Source organism: Rhincodon typus, chromosome 2, assembly GCF_021869965.1.
Source record: "Rhincodon typus isolate 14 chromosome 2, sRhiTyp1.1, whole genome shotgun sequence".
Lineage (NCBI taxonomy): Eukaryota > Metazoa > Chordata > Chondrichthyes > Orectolobiformes > Rhincodontidae > Rhincodon > Rhincodon typus.
Genome location: NC_063333.1, coordinates 16113762 through 16129587, shown reverse-complemented (window position 1 = coordinate 16129587; position 15826 = coordinate 16113762). Strand labels below are relative to the sequence as shown.

General features: G+C 42.8%; 1 protein-coding gene across 1 annotated transcript in view; it reads right to left on the bottom strand.

Annotated features, from left to right (window-relative positions):
- Positions 1–15826, bottom strand: part of dpp6a (dipeptidyl-peptidase 6a) — a 656996-nt gene that overhangs the window by 435497 nt on the left and 205673 nt on the right. Inside the window, exon 3 of the mRNA XM_048605902.1 lies at positions 14252–14350. Coding sequence (XP_048461859.1) covers positions 14252–14350 — 99 coding nt within the window. The remainder of the gene's footprint in view (positions 1–14251; positions 14351–15826) is intronic.

The window sequence follows — 15826 nt, the reverse complement described above, 5'->3', positions numbered from 1 at the left end:
GCTGAATCACCCCCAGATCCCTGGTTCTTACACTGGACTTATTTAGCAGAGTGACATGAAGAAGGCAGTGGACAGGTGTTTCAGGGGCAAAAGAATCTCTGTGTTTATTAAATACAGAAGGTACATATATTTCTGGAAATAAAAGGCAAATACAATAAACAGTGAAATTGACACTATCAATTATACAGAGGACAGTAACTAAACACTATTAAATCAAATACAGGTTAAACACCATTAGGACCAAACAACAAAGTTTTAATCACAGAAACTTTTATCAGGCTTCATACCCTTGGGGTTCCCTGTACTGTAACCACCACCATCCCCTCCCCGCTAGCTAGGTTGGATACTTTGGGGTCTCGAGAATATAAGCTCATCAATGGGAATAAACGTGATTTTGAAGTACAGCTTGCCACAGCCAGTGTTTCGGTGAAGACTTCGGATGGTGTAGGCCCTCAGTCTGGTTTCAGTCCGCTGATGCGGTATGACGCGTAGTGGATTTATCGGGTGAGTGCTTAGTTTCCCTTACTTTGTGGTGGTTTTTGCGAGCCGCTTTTCACCTCAGGATGTTTCTGAGGCCTTGTGGTGTCAGTCAGGTTGGTGGTTTCAGAGGCTGTTGGTTGTCAAATTGGCTGGTCGGGGGTCAGTTGCCGTTGGTTATCCTGGTACAGAGCAGGCCTGTGTCGGTAGGTTTCGGGAATGCCGTCGGGATCCCTCTTCCAGAGATAGCTGTGCAGATAGTTCACGGGGAGAATCATATACCTTGGGATCCATCCTCTGGTGGTAGCTACAGGGATAGCTCCTGGGGTGAATTGTTCTGTCTCTGAAGAAGGGTCCCGATCTGAAATGTCAACTTTTCTGCTCCTCTGATGCTGCCTGACTTGCTGTGTTCCTCCAGCTCCATACCGTGTTATCTTTGACTCCAGCATCTGCAGTCCTTGCTATCTTTCAGTCGAGAGTGTTAGGTCTGGTTAATTGTTCTTTTAGAGTCGAAGTGTGAATTGGATTTTCAGGTGAAACAATGGTTCCAGGCAGGCCCATTTCTGAAGAAGGGTCCCAAACTGAAACATCAACTTTCCTGTTCCTCTGATGCTGCCTGGCCTGCTGTGTTCCTCCAGCTCCACACTGTATTGTCTGCATCTGCAGTCCTTGCTATCCCTGTGTCCTTGCCATCCCTGTGTCTGTGCATTTCTCCCACTGCATAGCCCAGCTGCCTTTCTTTTTACTTATAAAAGTTATTATTTGAAAAGTCCAGGGTTTTGGTCCAGTATTTTAAATGATAGGGACTTTTGCTCAATCCTAACACATCTCATACAGTAATGCACTTGGGAATGAAAACAAATATAAGCAGCAAAGAAATTACATTGGAGTATTCAACATGAAGGAAACGAAGTATAATGCATCTTTCCTGTTAGCACTCCCCAAAATAAAGTGGGGTGCTTTTGTAAATAGGAGCATGTGCTGCTCCCACCACACCTTTCCTCCCTCAATCCAAGATATCCCATTCTTTAATGAAGCTCTGTATTGGAAGCATTCAAAGTTGCTCTATATCCGCAATAAAAATCATCATCCAACGAAGGTAAACACTCTCACAATGCTTTACCCCTATGAATATATCACTTGGACGGCTGAGACAATAGTAAGTAACACAATAAATCTTAAGATGTAGAAGCTGAAGTTGCAGCCCATTGAATCTGCTCCACCACACAATGAGATCAAGTCTGATCTGATAATCCTTAATTCCACTTTTCTGCCATTTCCCTATAACCGTTGATTCCTTTACTAATTAAAAATCTGCCTATCTCAGCCTTGAATGTACTTAATGATACAGCCTCAACAGACCTCTGCAATAAAGAATTTCACTAACCACTGAGAGAAGAAATTCCTCCTCATCTTTGTCTTAAACATGTGACTATTTTCTCTGAAATTATGCCTTCTGGTCCGAGACTCTCCCACAAGGGGAAACAGCTTTTCCATATCTGTCCTAAGTTCCCTAAGACTCCTTATGTTTCAATAAGTTTGCCTCTCATTCTTCTTTATATTCCAGTTAGTACAGTCCCAATCTGCTCAACATCTCCTCATAAGACAGTCCTTCCATACCAGCATTCAGCCCAGTCAACCTTCCCTGAACTGCCTCCGATGCTTTCCTTAGAAAGTTGATTATTTAAAATTCAAGACAGCAGGCCCAAAACTGTCCACAGTATTCCAATAGTTACAGGGTTGAATAACTTTACCAATACATTGTTGAAAGTGAAAAATGTTCTGATTCTAATCACGAAAAAAATCCACAATTGATTCATGCAGTCAGTTCACTTAAATGAAATGGGAGTCTATGATTACATCAAACCCTATTTGTTATTTTAGGACAGGTCTGGGCAGAGGGTCAGTCAGCGATTGAGACAAATGAAAACTTACAGCTCAGTTTACGTTTGTGGAACTGAGAGGAGTAAGGGTCCTTCTGCACTCTTTACAAAACCAATCCAACACCCGCCCTCCATTCCCTTGATTGCCCAACCTCCTCCAGGAAACTTACTTTCACTTGGTGTTTGAGTTTTTTGAGTTTGAAACAAAAATCGAAATTGCTGGAAAAGCTCAGCAGGTCTGGGCAGCATTCTGTGAACAGAAATCAGAGTTAATGTTTCAGGTCGAGTGACTCTTCCTCAGAACCCTGATGAGTTTAAGTTTGATTTATGTTGTCGCATGTACCGAGATACAATGTTTTGTGTGCTATACAGGCAGATCGTACTGTACAAAGTGTATCAGGTTGCAGAACAGAGTGCAGAATACAGTGTTACAGCCGCAGGGAAGGTGCAGACAGAGAGGTCAGAATTAACATTTGAGAGGTCGATTCAAAAGCCTGATAACAGTGGGGAAGAAGCTATCATGGAGTCATACAGATGTACAGCACAGAAACAAACCCTTTTGTCCAACTCGTCCATGCAGACCAGATATCCTAAATTAATTTAATCCCATTTGCCAGCATTTGGCCCACATCCCTCTAAACCCTTCCTATTCATGTAAACATCCAGATGGCTTTTAAATGTTGTAATTGGACCAGCCTCCACTACTTCCTCTGGCAGCTTATTCCATACATGCACCACCCTCTACGTGAAGAAGTTGCCCTTTAGATCCCTTTTGAATCTTTCCCCTCTCACCTTAAACCTATGTCCTCTAGTTTTGGACTCCCTTACCCTGAGGAGTTGAATCTGTTTGTACATGTATCCAAACCTTTATATCTTCTGCCCGACAGAAGAGGGTGGAAGAGAGTATGGGCTTCTCTGATATTGGGATGGGTTAATGGACTACACTAGGCACCCTAATGTCACCCGACCTCCTGAAAAGATGTCTGGGTCTTGTTGGCAATGATGGCTAAGACACGAACCTCACAACTGCTGTATTACACCAATGGGTGTCTTTCTCTAGTTCCAGTGCCATTGAAGGTAGACAGTCCTAATGGGCAAATAAACAGGACTTGGGTCAGATTTGTGGTAGAAAAGAGATAGGTGGGAACACCAATGTGACTCGCTTGTAAGTCTCAAGAATTTGCCAACAAAGGTTTGTTCTCAACAAACTAAACTTACAAAGTTCCTGTACGGAAAACCAACGTAACAAGATTTTTGCTTTTAGAAACATATTCTCCTTCTTGAAAACGTTCAATGTTTTGGTCTCAACCACTTTCTGTGGCAGAAAATTCCACCAGCTCTCCCACTCTCTGGGTGAATGACTTTGTCATTTGCTTCTTGTTGATCCAATTTATTTTGTTATAAACTTTATTTTTCAGATAGAATTTTGGGATTTGTTCCAGCTGTGTCGAAATGATCTCTCTCTCTCTTCAGTTATTACTCTTCAGACTTCTGTTCATTATGTGATCTTATTGAAAAAAATAAGATTGTAAAAGATAACACAGTTTGGAGCTGGAGGAACACAGCAGGCCAGGCAGGATCAGAGGAGCAGGAAAGGTGACGTTTCGGGCTGGGACCCTTCTTCAGAAATGGGAGAGGTGGAAGGGGGCTCTGAAATAAATAGAGAGAGGAGGGGTGGGGCTGGGGAAAGTAGGTGGGATGGTGATAGGTAAGTGCTATCCCGAAGATTGTAAAAGGTCTGGGCAGGGCATATGCTGAAAGTTATTACTCAACGCAAGGTGGGTATTGCCAGCTTTAAGAAAGGTAAAGGACAAATGTAAATAGTTCAATCAGGAGAGTAATTATGAGTTTTACCATAAAGATGAGATCCCTGTTATTATTAGTATGTGGCCTGGTTTTTGAGGACTTAAGAACATAAGATATAGGACCAGGAGTCAGCCATTCGGCCAACTAAACCTGCTCTGCCCGCCAATGAGGTCATGGATGACTTGATTATAGTCTTCATCAGGGCTTGGAACAGTGGGGGAGGTGGGGAGGGGGGTGAGGGGGGGTGGTGGGGGGTGTACATTGGTGTCAAGTAACTGGAGCCCAAACTCTACAGGGCCCACTATGTTCAATGACCCAGACTTCACTGTTCCCAGAGAACAGAATTTCAAATATTAATAACCCTCTGAGAGAAGAAATTCCTCCTTCTCTCTGCCTTAAATGGGAGACTCCTTTTGATGAAATCGTGCCACCAGTTCTAGAGTCCCCCATGAGCAGAAATATCCTTTCAGCATCTACCCTGCCAGACCCTTCAGAATCCTATATGTCTCAATAAGATCACTTCACATTGTTCCAAACTCAAGTGAAGAGAAGCCCAACCTGCCCAATTTCTCCATCTTGGACAAGTCCCTCAATGCCGGAATCAGACCAATGAACTTTCTCTGAACTGTTTCCAGTGTGAGTATGGCCCACGTTAAGAAAGATGATGAAAGCTGCCCGCTGTGCTCCAGGTCTGGTCTCACCAAAGCTGATCAAATCCTAAGCAAGGCGTTGCACAAAGGTTCACTCTAAAAATCTCAAAGCTGTCCCAAGTTAGGACGCTCCGATCAACAATTGTTTATGTTTTTAGAGACACCAGGTGGACTTCCCTTCTTTGGTGTGGCATCAGCAGTGGCAAGAAAGAAGATCATGAATAAAAAATCAGAATTTCAACATCAAGACAACTTTTTCTATCCATGCGAGTCTGCATTGGCAAATCACCATCATCACCACATCATTGCTCTTGCTCTTGGACCATGCTTTCAGCAATTTACTATACAGCTCAGGGAGTTCAATGCTTCTCTTGGGTTGCTTTATACACAAGGAGGCATATGCAGGTCATACATCTACAAAGGATGTACCTTAATAGCTCAAAGTTTGTTTTCTGAGCTCTTATTCAGTTGGCACTTAATTGTGGGCTTCCAGCCTCTATTTACATTACTTTGCTTTCTAGCACACACTCACTGACTTCAGCACCAGTTACAGATTCCCAGTCTTTGTGTGGGTCACTTGCTTTCACAAGAACATCGGAACAAGAGTGCGCCATTCAACCCCTTGATTCTGTTCCACTATTCAATAAGATCATGGCTGATGTGTGGCCTACCTCCACACACTTGCCTTCGGCCCACATCCCTTAATACCTTTCCTTACCAAAAAAAATCTATCTCAGATTTTAAAATAACGACTGATCCATTATCAACTGCCATTTGTGGAAGAGAGTTTCAAACTTCTACCATCTGTCCTGAATGGTCTAGTCCTGATTCTCTGTGCCCCCTCCAGGAACCCCAACCAGTGGAAATAGGTTCTCTTTATCCACCCTGTCTTTTCCAAGACTTTGATCAGATCACCTTTAACTTTCTGAATTCTAGAGAAAATACATTTAATTTGTGTAATCTCTCTCCATAACTTAACGCCTGAAGTCCAGGTAGCATTCTTGTAAACATAGCACTCAGGGTCTTCAGTGCTCACTTCTAGATTGATAGCCTCTCTGGTTTGCATTGATTTTTGGTGCGATGGAGAGGCAGGCAGCTTGCTATGGTAGGGGGGTGCAATGAGCATTCAAGGAGTTAGATATATCACTCTGTGGCACGTCAATGTCACACCTGAATCATGTTCCCGCAATTTAGGAGACAAATGTATTGTATGTGCTTGAACTAAATGGTGATGTGTGGAAGTGAAGGGGCATTAGTTTTTAGTGGGGTCAAGAAGGACTATGATCTACCTGAGGGTAATGCCAAAAACAGTCAAAGAGCTCACCCAACTCCAGTTAAGCTAGTTGACTGGTCAGTGAGGAACTTAATGATACCAGAGTCCCGCATCCATGTCCTCACAGTCCAGCAATTGGACCTCTGTCAGTGTGGCAGGTCAATGAAACCAGTTTGGGGACTACAGACAGGTCTGTCAGGTTGGCATGGAGATATTAGACCTGGGCCTGAGCCAACCGTTCCTACAATGAGACAAAGGGAAGCATTGTATTTGATGGAAATGGTCATTGATGAAGCAGTTGAAGATGGTTGGGCCTAGGACACTACCCTGAGGAATTCCTGCACAGCTGTCCTGCAGTTGAGATGACTAACCTTTAACAACCACAACCATCTTACTATATTCCAGGTATGACTCCATCCAGCAGGGAGTTTGCCCCCTGATACCCAATGATTTGCTAGGCCTCCTTGATGCCACAGTTGCTTGAATGTGGTCTTAATCTCAAGGGCTATCACTCTCACCTCACCTCTTGAATTTAGCTTATGTTTGAACCAAGGCTGTAATGAGGTCGGGAACAAAGTGGCCCCGGCATAACCCATACTGGGCCTCCTCTAGTTCCCAGCATCACAGATACCAGTCTTTATCCAATTCAATTCAGTCCACATGATATAAAGGAATGGTTGGAGGCATTGGATACTGGGAAGGCTGTGGGCCCTGACAACATTCAGGCAATAGTAATGAAGACCTGTGCTTCAGAACTTGCTGCTCCCCTAGCCAAGCTCTTCCAGTACTGTTGCAACACTGGTATCTATCCGAAAATGTGGAAAATTGCCCGGATATGCCCTGTACACAAAAAGCAGGACCAATCCAACCCAGCCAATTACCGACCCATGAGTCTACTCTTGATCGTCACGAAAGTGATGGAAGGTGTCATCAACAGAGATATCAAGCAGTACCTGTTCAGCAATAGCCTGTTCACTGATGTACACTTTGAAATTCAGTGAAGGTAGTTGAAGTCAGAACCAGATATGAATGATGAAAATACCAAAACACGTCAAACATATAATTCTGCAGGGCGGTGAAAATTGGAGTCTTCTAAAATCAGAATTTTCCTTGTATTTACTGTGCAGCATGAGGTTACAGCAATTATGAACTTTCCAATATTTGAGCAAACGAAAAAGGAAGAATCGCAAGAAACCCTGAGGTCATGAAGGCCATTGAGCTCGTGTCAATAATTGGTATGGTGCCAAATCCCCTCTATTATCCATGTGTTGCTTTTAAAAATAAGAAATGTTTGTTCTTTCAAAGGATGGTAATTAATCCTGAGAAGCAGACAGACAAATGGACAATGGCAATCCAATGCCATGACTGGCTGTCCCATGGCAGTTGGCCAAAATGGTTCAGACAATTAATTGACATAGAGTAAGCTACCTTCCCCTAGAAATATGATATAACAGTAAGTGCTCAGAGCAGAGGGGAGTTCTCAACAGGGAGCAGTCCCCGAAGAGCAGTCCTCTGCCTTCTCCAGATGGAAGATGAACCTCAAGAAGAGGAAGAAGACACAGGGAAGAGTCCCTCAATACCTTAGCAAGAGAGCAAGATGCTCCCTTCACTAAGTTAATGAGAACACCGCACCCCACGACAACAGCTTATTTGTCCTGTGGTATCAGTGAACCATCCCTGTTTGTCAGGATTGTATACTTCCTTTATCTAATTAATGAATGTATCATATATAAACTGCTGCATCTTAACAAATAAAGCCAATAATATAACCCGTGGGTTGTATCATTAGCTGTGTAAGCCTGCATTTAGTGTTAATAAAGCTGGAAATAAAATGGTGGCATCCATAAAATGATCACGAAGCTGTCAGTTAGTTGTAAACGGCCCATTTGGCTCACAAATGTCCTTAGGAGCGAAAACCTGTTATCCTTATTTAGTCTGGCTTATAAATGACTCCATTCTCACACGACTGACAAGAAATACCAGCCTTGCCAGCACTGCCCACATCCTCAGAATGAATTTTTAAAAATCCAATTGAATGTGTTTTCACTGAAATTATCGTCATGTCTGTCAGGTAAATTCAATGATGCTGAGCTTCCACATGTTCAAAGGACGTGTAGTCAGAGAATCATTATTCCAACTTTATTATCCTATTCCTAAGCTTCTTTTCAATCACAGCTCGATAAGCAAAGAATTTTTCTGTGCTCCCATTTTAGATGAAGGCTTTCATTTTAGTATCCGGTTATTGATGCAAATACGGTGTTTTAGTTAACCTTTTCAGATATGTTACAACACATCTCTGGGGACAGGTAGGAGTAGAACTCATGCTGCCTAGCCCAGAGGTATAGATGCTACCACTACGCGCAAAGTGTAAATTCTACCCTAAAGTACAGGCAGTCTCCGCATTGTGTTTGGGTTCTGTTCTGGAGTCTGATGGCAATTTGACTCATACACAAGCAAGAACACAATGCAGGACAATGTAAACAGGAGTCATAAGTACAAGAGATAACAAGGTGTAGAACTGGGTGAACACAGCAGGCCAAGCAGCATCAGAGGAGCAGGAAAGCTGCCTTTCGGGCCTAGCCTCTCAGTCATAAGTACAAGCAATTTTTGTGTATGGGTCTTTAAAATTACACCCCTAGAAGGGATGGCATTTGTAAGTACAAGCATTTGTAAGTCAGATGTTCATAAATCAGGGAACCCCCTGCACGCAATTAATGAGACACTATTAGGGAACAAGATACTTGAGTGCCTTTTTAACCTTTATAAAGAGAGACATAAAGTCCAGACTTTTTAAAGTGTATTCTCAGGGCAGAACTAGATGTGGTCAAGCAATAAGGTGAGAGATAAAAGAACTGCGGATGCTGTAAATCAGAAATAAAAACAGAAGTTGCTGGAAAAGCTCAACAGGTCTTGCAGTATCTGTGGAGAGAAATCAGAGTTAACGTTTCAGGTTGAGTGACCCTTCCTCAGAACAAGAGGAACAATAAATTGATAAGGTTAGAAACGTTGAGTCTGATCAACTCAGAACGTGAAATGTTAGTCAGGTTGTCTAGAAATGTCTTATTCACTGTTTAGTCCGCATAAGCCTTGTATTTGAATGACTTTACTTGGACTGCAGTTTCTTTTATAAATTTAATAAAAAGACATACTTCGGAATAAGACTCCCACAAGCCTCCAAATATCAAAGACCAAATCAAATCTAAATTGCTTACAAATTTCCCACTGGGAGTGCAGGATTGCTGAATTTATTCTTCCATACTGCATTCTTTCTAAAAATGTGAATCAGACTGAAGCTACAAGTGGCAGTGGTTCAACTATCCTCTTTGCTTTCTGCTTTCACCATACGAATCTTTTGAACTCGTTCTCACTGGCTTTGTACTTGAGCAATGCATGTGGATTCCCTGCACAGCAGTCAAAGCAGCAAGTACCGGTACCAGATCTTTCATAAACTAAATCAAATTGTAATCTGGACGCAGCAATTTTTTTTAGTGTTTCTGTTTTTTTTTTACTGGACTGATTCAGTTAATTCAGTCAGACTGTCTGTCTGTGTGGAGTTTGCACATTCTCCCCGTGTCTGCGTGGGTTTCCTCCGGGTGTTCTGGTTTCCTCCCACAGTCCAAAGATGTGCAGGCTAGGTGGATTGGCCATGCTAAATTGCCTCATAGTGTTCAGGGATATGTAGATTAGGTGGGTTTAGGGGGATGGGTCTGGGTGGGATGCTTTGAGGGTCAGTGTGGATTTGTTGGGCTGAAGGGCCTGTTTCCACATCATAGGGATTCTATGATTAATGGGTTCTCACTCGAAAGGGTGCAGAAAAGATTTACAAGGATGCTGCCAGGGTTGGATGATTAGAGCTATAGGGAGAGATGAATAGGCTGGGGCGATTTTCCCTGGAGCGTCAGAGGCTGAGGGGTGACTTTATGGAGGTTAATAAAATCATGAAGGGCATGGATAGCCAAAGTCTTTTCCCCAGGGTGGGGGAGTCCAAAACTAGAGGGCATAGGTTTAAGGTGAGAGGGGAAAGATTTAAAGAAGGACCTAAAGGGCAACTTTTTCACACAGTGTTGCGTGAATGGAATGAGCTGCCAGAGGAAGTGGTGGAGGCTGGTACAATTACAACATTTAAAAGGCATCTGGATGGGTACATGAAGAGAAAGAGTTCAGAGGGATATGGGCCAAATGTTGGCAAACGGGACTAGATTAACTTAGGATATCTGGTGGGCATGGACGAGTTGGACCAAAGGGTCTGTTTCTGTGCTGTACAGCTCTATGACTGAAAGCAGAAGACTGCATTTCAGTAAGTCTGTACATCAGAGCGCTGAATTATGTACTCCACTTTAAAATGGAGACTTGCATTTTTGCAAACTTGGCAACATGATTAAATCCTTTCCTTCTATCAGTAGCAATCTACTCACAAATCAGAATTGAAAATCTGTGTGGCTAACAGTGTTGGAATTGAACTATTGAGGGTGTTACCATCAGGGGTCACAAACCAAGAGTGATGGAAAACTGTGATGAATGAAGTACTTGAATGCTACACCGGGCATAATTCCATTCTTCCAAGGCAGGGTAGGGGAGGGGAGTGGCATGGTGGCTCAGTGGTTAGCACTGCTGCCCCAAAGCACCAGGGACTTGGGTTCGATTCCACCCTTGGGCGACTGTCTATGTGGAGTTTGTACATTTTCCCCATGTCTGTGTGGGTTGCCTCCGGGTGCTCCAGTTTCCTCCCATAGTCCAAAGATGTGCAGGTTAGGTGGATTAGCCATGCTAAATTGTCCCATAGTGTTCAGGGATGTGTTGATTAGGTGGGTTATGGGTTATGGGTTATGGGGGATAGGTCTGGGTGAGATGCTCTGAGGGTCAGTGTGGACTTGTTGGGCCAAAGGGCCTGTTTGCACACTGTAAAATTCTGTGATTCTAATACAAGAATTTGAATAAATTCAAGCATGTAAAATTCAGGACATAGCAAAGTAGCCCCACTCCTTGCATGGTTCAGTCATAGAATCATAGAAAGTTAATGGCACAGAAAGTTGCAATTTGGGCTGCTGTATCTGCACTGGAGAAGAAAAAAGAACAAGCCACTGAGCTGAATCATAACTTCCAGCATCTAATCCATCACTCTGTAGGTTATCACTCTTGAGGTGCATATCTATCTGTTCTGGGTCCTCCTCTATTTGTGATTTTTGTAAATGATTTGGATGAAGGAATGGAAGGGTGGATTAGCAAGTTCACAGACGATACAAAGTTGGGTCAAGTTGTGGACAGTGCAGATGGCTGTTCTAGGTTACAAAGGGACATTGATAGAAAGCAGAGCTGGGCTGAGAGGCGGCAGATGGAGTTTAACCCTGAAAAGTGTGAGGTGATTCATTTTGGAAGGACAAACTTGAAAGCAGAATACAGGGTTAACGGAAAGATTCTTGGCAGTGTGGAGGAGCAGAGGGATCTTGGGGTTCATATTCACAGTTCCCTGAGAGCTGCCACCTAGGTGGATAGAGTTGTTAAGAAGGCGTATGGTGTGTCAGCTTTCGTTAATAGAGGGATTGAGTTCAACAGTCATGAAGTTATGCTCCAGCTATACAAATGCCTGGTTCGGCCACATCTGGACTATTGTGTCCAGTTCTGGTCACCTCATTACAGGAAAGATGTGGAAGCGTTAGAAACGGTGCAGAGGAGATTTACCAGAATGTTGCCTGGAATGGAGGGAAGGTCTTACGAGGAAAGGTTGAGAGAGCTAGGGCTTTTCTCTTTAGAATGATGAAGGATGAGAGGTGACTTGATAGAGGTGTACAAAATGATCAGAGGTATAGATAGAGTGGATAGCCAGAGACTTTTTCCGAGGGTGGAGGTAGCTTATACGAGGGGACATCGTTTTAAAGTGAAAGGAGGTAGATATCGGGGAGACGTCAGAGGTAGGTTCTTTACTCAGAGAGTGGTAGGGGCGTGGAATGCATTGCCGGAGAGGGTAGTGGAGTTGGCCTCATTCGGGGCAATTAAGCGGCTATTAGATAGGCATATGGATGATTGTATAAAGTAGCGGTGGAGGTTAGATAGACCTTAGGTTTAGGGTAAAAGTTCGGCACAACATTGTGGGCCGAAGGGCCTGTACTGTGCTGTACTGTTCTGTGTTCTATGTTCAATTTAAAGTTATTTGAAGTATTCTACCTCCACTGCCCTTTCAGGCAGTGACTTCCAGACCTGGCCACCAATGAGATAACAAAGAAAAAGCCTTCTTCATCTCCTTTCTAACATTTCTACCCATCTCTTCAAATCTATGGCCCCTACTCACTCTGCTAAGGTAAATAGGCCATTCTGATGCATTCTACCTCAATCCCACACAATTTTGTAGAACTCAATCAAATCTTCCCTCAGCTTCCTTTTTTGTAAAGACAACAACTCCAGCTTCTCCAGTCTCTCCTCATCGCTGCATAGTTCCAGTCCGAGCAACAGCCTCCAAAATCTTCTCTGGTACCCTCTCTAGAACTCTGTGTTGCTCTCCCCTCCTCCTGCTTGAATATAGTTCAGTGCTATAAAGTGGTAATATTTAGTTTGTATTTTTAATACAATTATAATTCATCATATTCTGTCCATTAATTCCTATTACCTGCTGATACTGTTTGTTTATTTTTGCGACGATATGATTGTCATGTGTTTGCGTATTTTAAAGCTGATTGTTTCATAGAATCCCTACAATGTGAAAGCAGGCTATTTGGCCCATCGAGTCCACATTGACCCTCTGTAAAGCAACCCAATCAGACCCACTACTCTATACTATACCTGATGTGGAGATGCCAGTGTTGGACTGGGGTGGACTAAGTTGGAAGTCACACAAAATCAGGTTATAGTCCAACAGGTTTATTTCAAATTGCAAGCTTCTGGAGTGCTGCTCCTTTGTCAGGTGAAGCCTCTTCACCTATCCTTCCCCTATCCCAGGAGCTCTGCATTTCCCATGGCCAATCCACCTAATTTACACACCCCTGGACATTACAGGCAATTTAGCATGGCCAATCCACCTAACCTGCACATCTTTGGACTGTAGGAGGAAACTGGAGCACCCGAAGAAAACCAATGCAGACACAGGGAGAATTTTCAAACTCCACACAGACAGTCACCCGAGGGTGGAATCAAATCCAGGTCCTTGGTGCTGTGCAGCAACAGTGCTAACCAGTGAGCCACTGTGCCACTCATATTGCTCCATTTAAGAATTTTACAATGCAAGTTGCATTTCTAGTCAGCCTTCAGGCACAACTTTCTTACTTTATCGTGGTATTACGTACAATCTCACCAAAATCTTAGGAGCCCATTAGACCTGAAACTGCCCATCTCCTGATCATTCAGTGTGATGATACATTCAGTTGAGAGCAGTGTAATTCTTTTTTTAGCAAAGCAGTACACAATCAGCATCCAATGTCAAGGCTGTCTTCACGGGGTCGGAATTTCGAGGTGATATCAGAAATGCATCGAAGATTTTGTTCATCTGAAAAATCTAGCAAAGGCTTTTCTTCTGGAGGAAGCAGAAACAAGAGGAATTAAAAACTGAAGTTGCTGGAGGAACTCAGCAGGTCCGGCAGCACCTTCTGAGGGTAAAACTGATTAAACGTTTCAAGTCCGGGATGAGGCTTCTTCAGAATTCTTCCATTCAGATGCTGAGGAATGCAAACTCCAAGAATTCACAGGTACGGTCACCACTCTGGATTCTTTCTCCCCTTCCCTTCCCTCCAATGCCATCCTTTCTTCTAACCCGATTTCAGATGGAATTCTGAAGAAGGGTCATTTCGGAGACTCAAACCAATAACTTTGCTTCTCTTCCCACAGATGAGTCATCGATGTCTACAGCACAGAAAGAGGCCCTTCAGCCTATCAAGTCTGTGCTGATCAAAAACAAGCACTGAGCTCTTCTAATCTCATGTTGCCTGACCTGCTGAATTTCTCCAAAGCTTTCTGTTTTCATTTCAGATTTCAGTCCCACATTGTGCTTTTATAGGAATAAGAGGCAATAGTCAAAAGCGATCTTTTGATGTCACCGCACAACAATTATCAAATGAATTCTTAACTTCTGTGTAAGCAAGGGGTAGTGCCAAGTGGGAAAATCATTTCTGAATCTTTATCTGTACAAATTGACCATGACTTTTCCTCCTCATGCACGGACCAATTGTTCCACTCACCGCTAATCCACTTGGCTTCCACATCATGAATCCGGAATTCCTCGCTGAAGAGATCATCAATTCTCACCTTCGCCTTCAATGCCAGGCTGTTGTCTTCAGCTGCAGACACGTACAAAAAGATGAAGAACAATTAGATTTTGTTATAACATTGTAAGGCAGAAAGAATCAGGCTACATCTGAATTTTTTTCACTTCTTTCATTCCAAATTGGGTCAAAAGTTCCATGTGTGAAGATGGTGGACTATGCTGAAAGCTTAAGTATGAGGAAATGCATCAACTCACTCCCACAAAAGTCTATAGTGGCTTGTTAGTTTCAAAATTTGAAGCATTAACAATTTTACCATAATTAACGAAAGCCAACAAACAATGAAAGTTTTTCAGTATGCAACTTGTACTTAGGTGAATTACAGAAAAGGCAGCCCATTTAACTTCTAAAGTGTCTGAACATCCCCCTGCATGGTTATTCTTTATTATAACCCTTAAATGGATACTTGATTTCCTAAGAATCAGTCCAAAACTCTCTTCAACTATCACAAGCATGTTTCTTCCTTCCTTTCCCAGTTAAATTAACTTCTGGTCCCCGAATTGATATTTGCAGTGGGGGCTACCCTGCAGATAGCTCCCTCTAGTCAAAGCTAGGCAAATCTTCCAGCCTCATCAAAACCTTCAGGAACTTGGTCTTTCCAATCTGACTGTGAGTCCACATCCACATTCCACATGGTGAACAATACAGCATAGCTGCCTCTATCTACCTGCTGTCTTTGATCCTTGCAGATTGACTTTTAATGAGATTCATAGATGTCTTCCTAAAACCCAATACTAGAGTGACTTGGAATGGACACTTCCCTCCTCAAACATCATCGCTATGGCAAGGTATTTTTTCCACGTAGAACTGCTGTTTAAGTCTCCTCTAAAGAATACATAACTCCGTTGTAGATTGGAAATAATTAGAAAAGTACAACCATCACTCCGAACATCTTGCTATGAAACCTGTTCAATGAAATGATTACCCATTCTTTGCATGGAGCTAATCTGGTCACTTGTTTATTGATGGAAAGATTTTGCAATGTCTACTCAGTAAATCAGTCTGGGCCTTGTTGTCCCCATAGCAGCCAAGCCACTCAGAGCTGGTGGTAGATTGAGGCCTCAAATAGGCTTATAACTGACCTCTTAAGGGTCTTCATTGGTGTTGGGAAGAAGAGCTTGCCCATGGACCTTTTTGCCCAGAACTTAATTGATGAGGTCGCAAGAAAGGCATGAAAAGCTGTCTGATGCCAAATTCCCCAAATATTTGCCCTCCCCACTATCTCCCTCACCATCTCTAGAGAGGTGAATATCATGCCCTTTAAAGTATCTAACACTTAAGCCTTCTTGAATGACTATTACAATGCTTTATAATTGGTGAGTCATGAGCTCTATGAAAATCTTTTTGCTTGGGTTATTCCCATATTATTTAAGAAAATGTGTTAGGCTTTCATGGACCCTTTCTGGGATTTATTACAAGTTTGTACAACTTATAAAGTTGCTTGTCACAAATATTGCGGTGTTGATGACATTCAATCACAGCTCATATGTT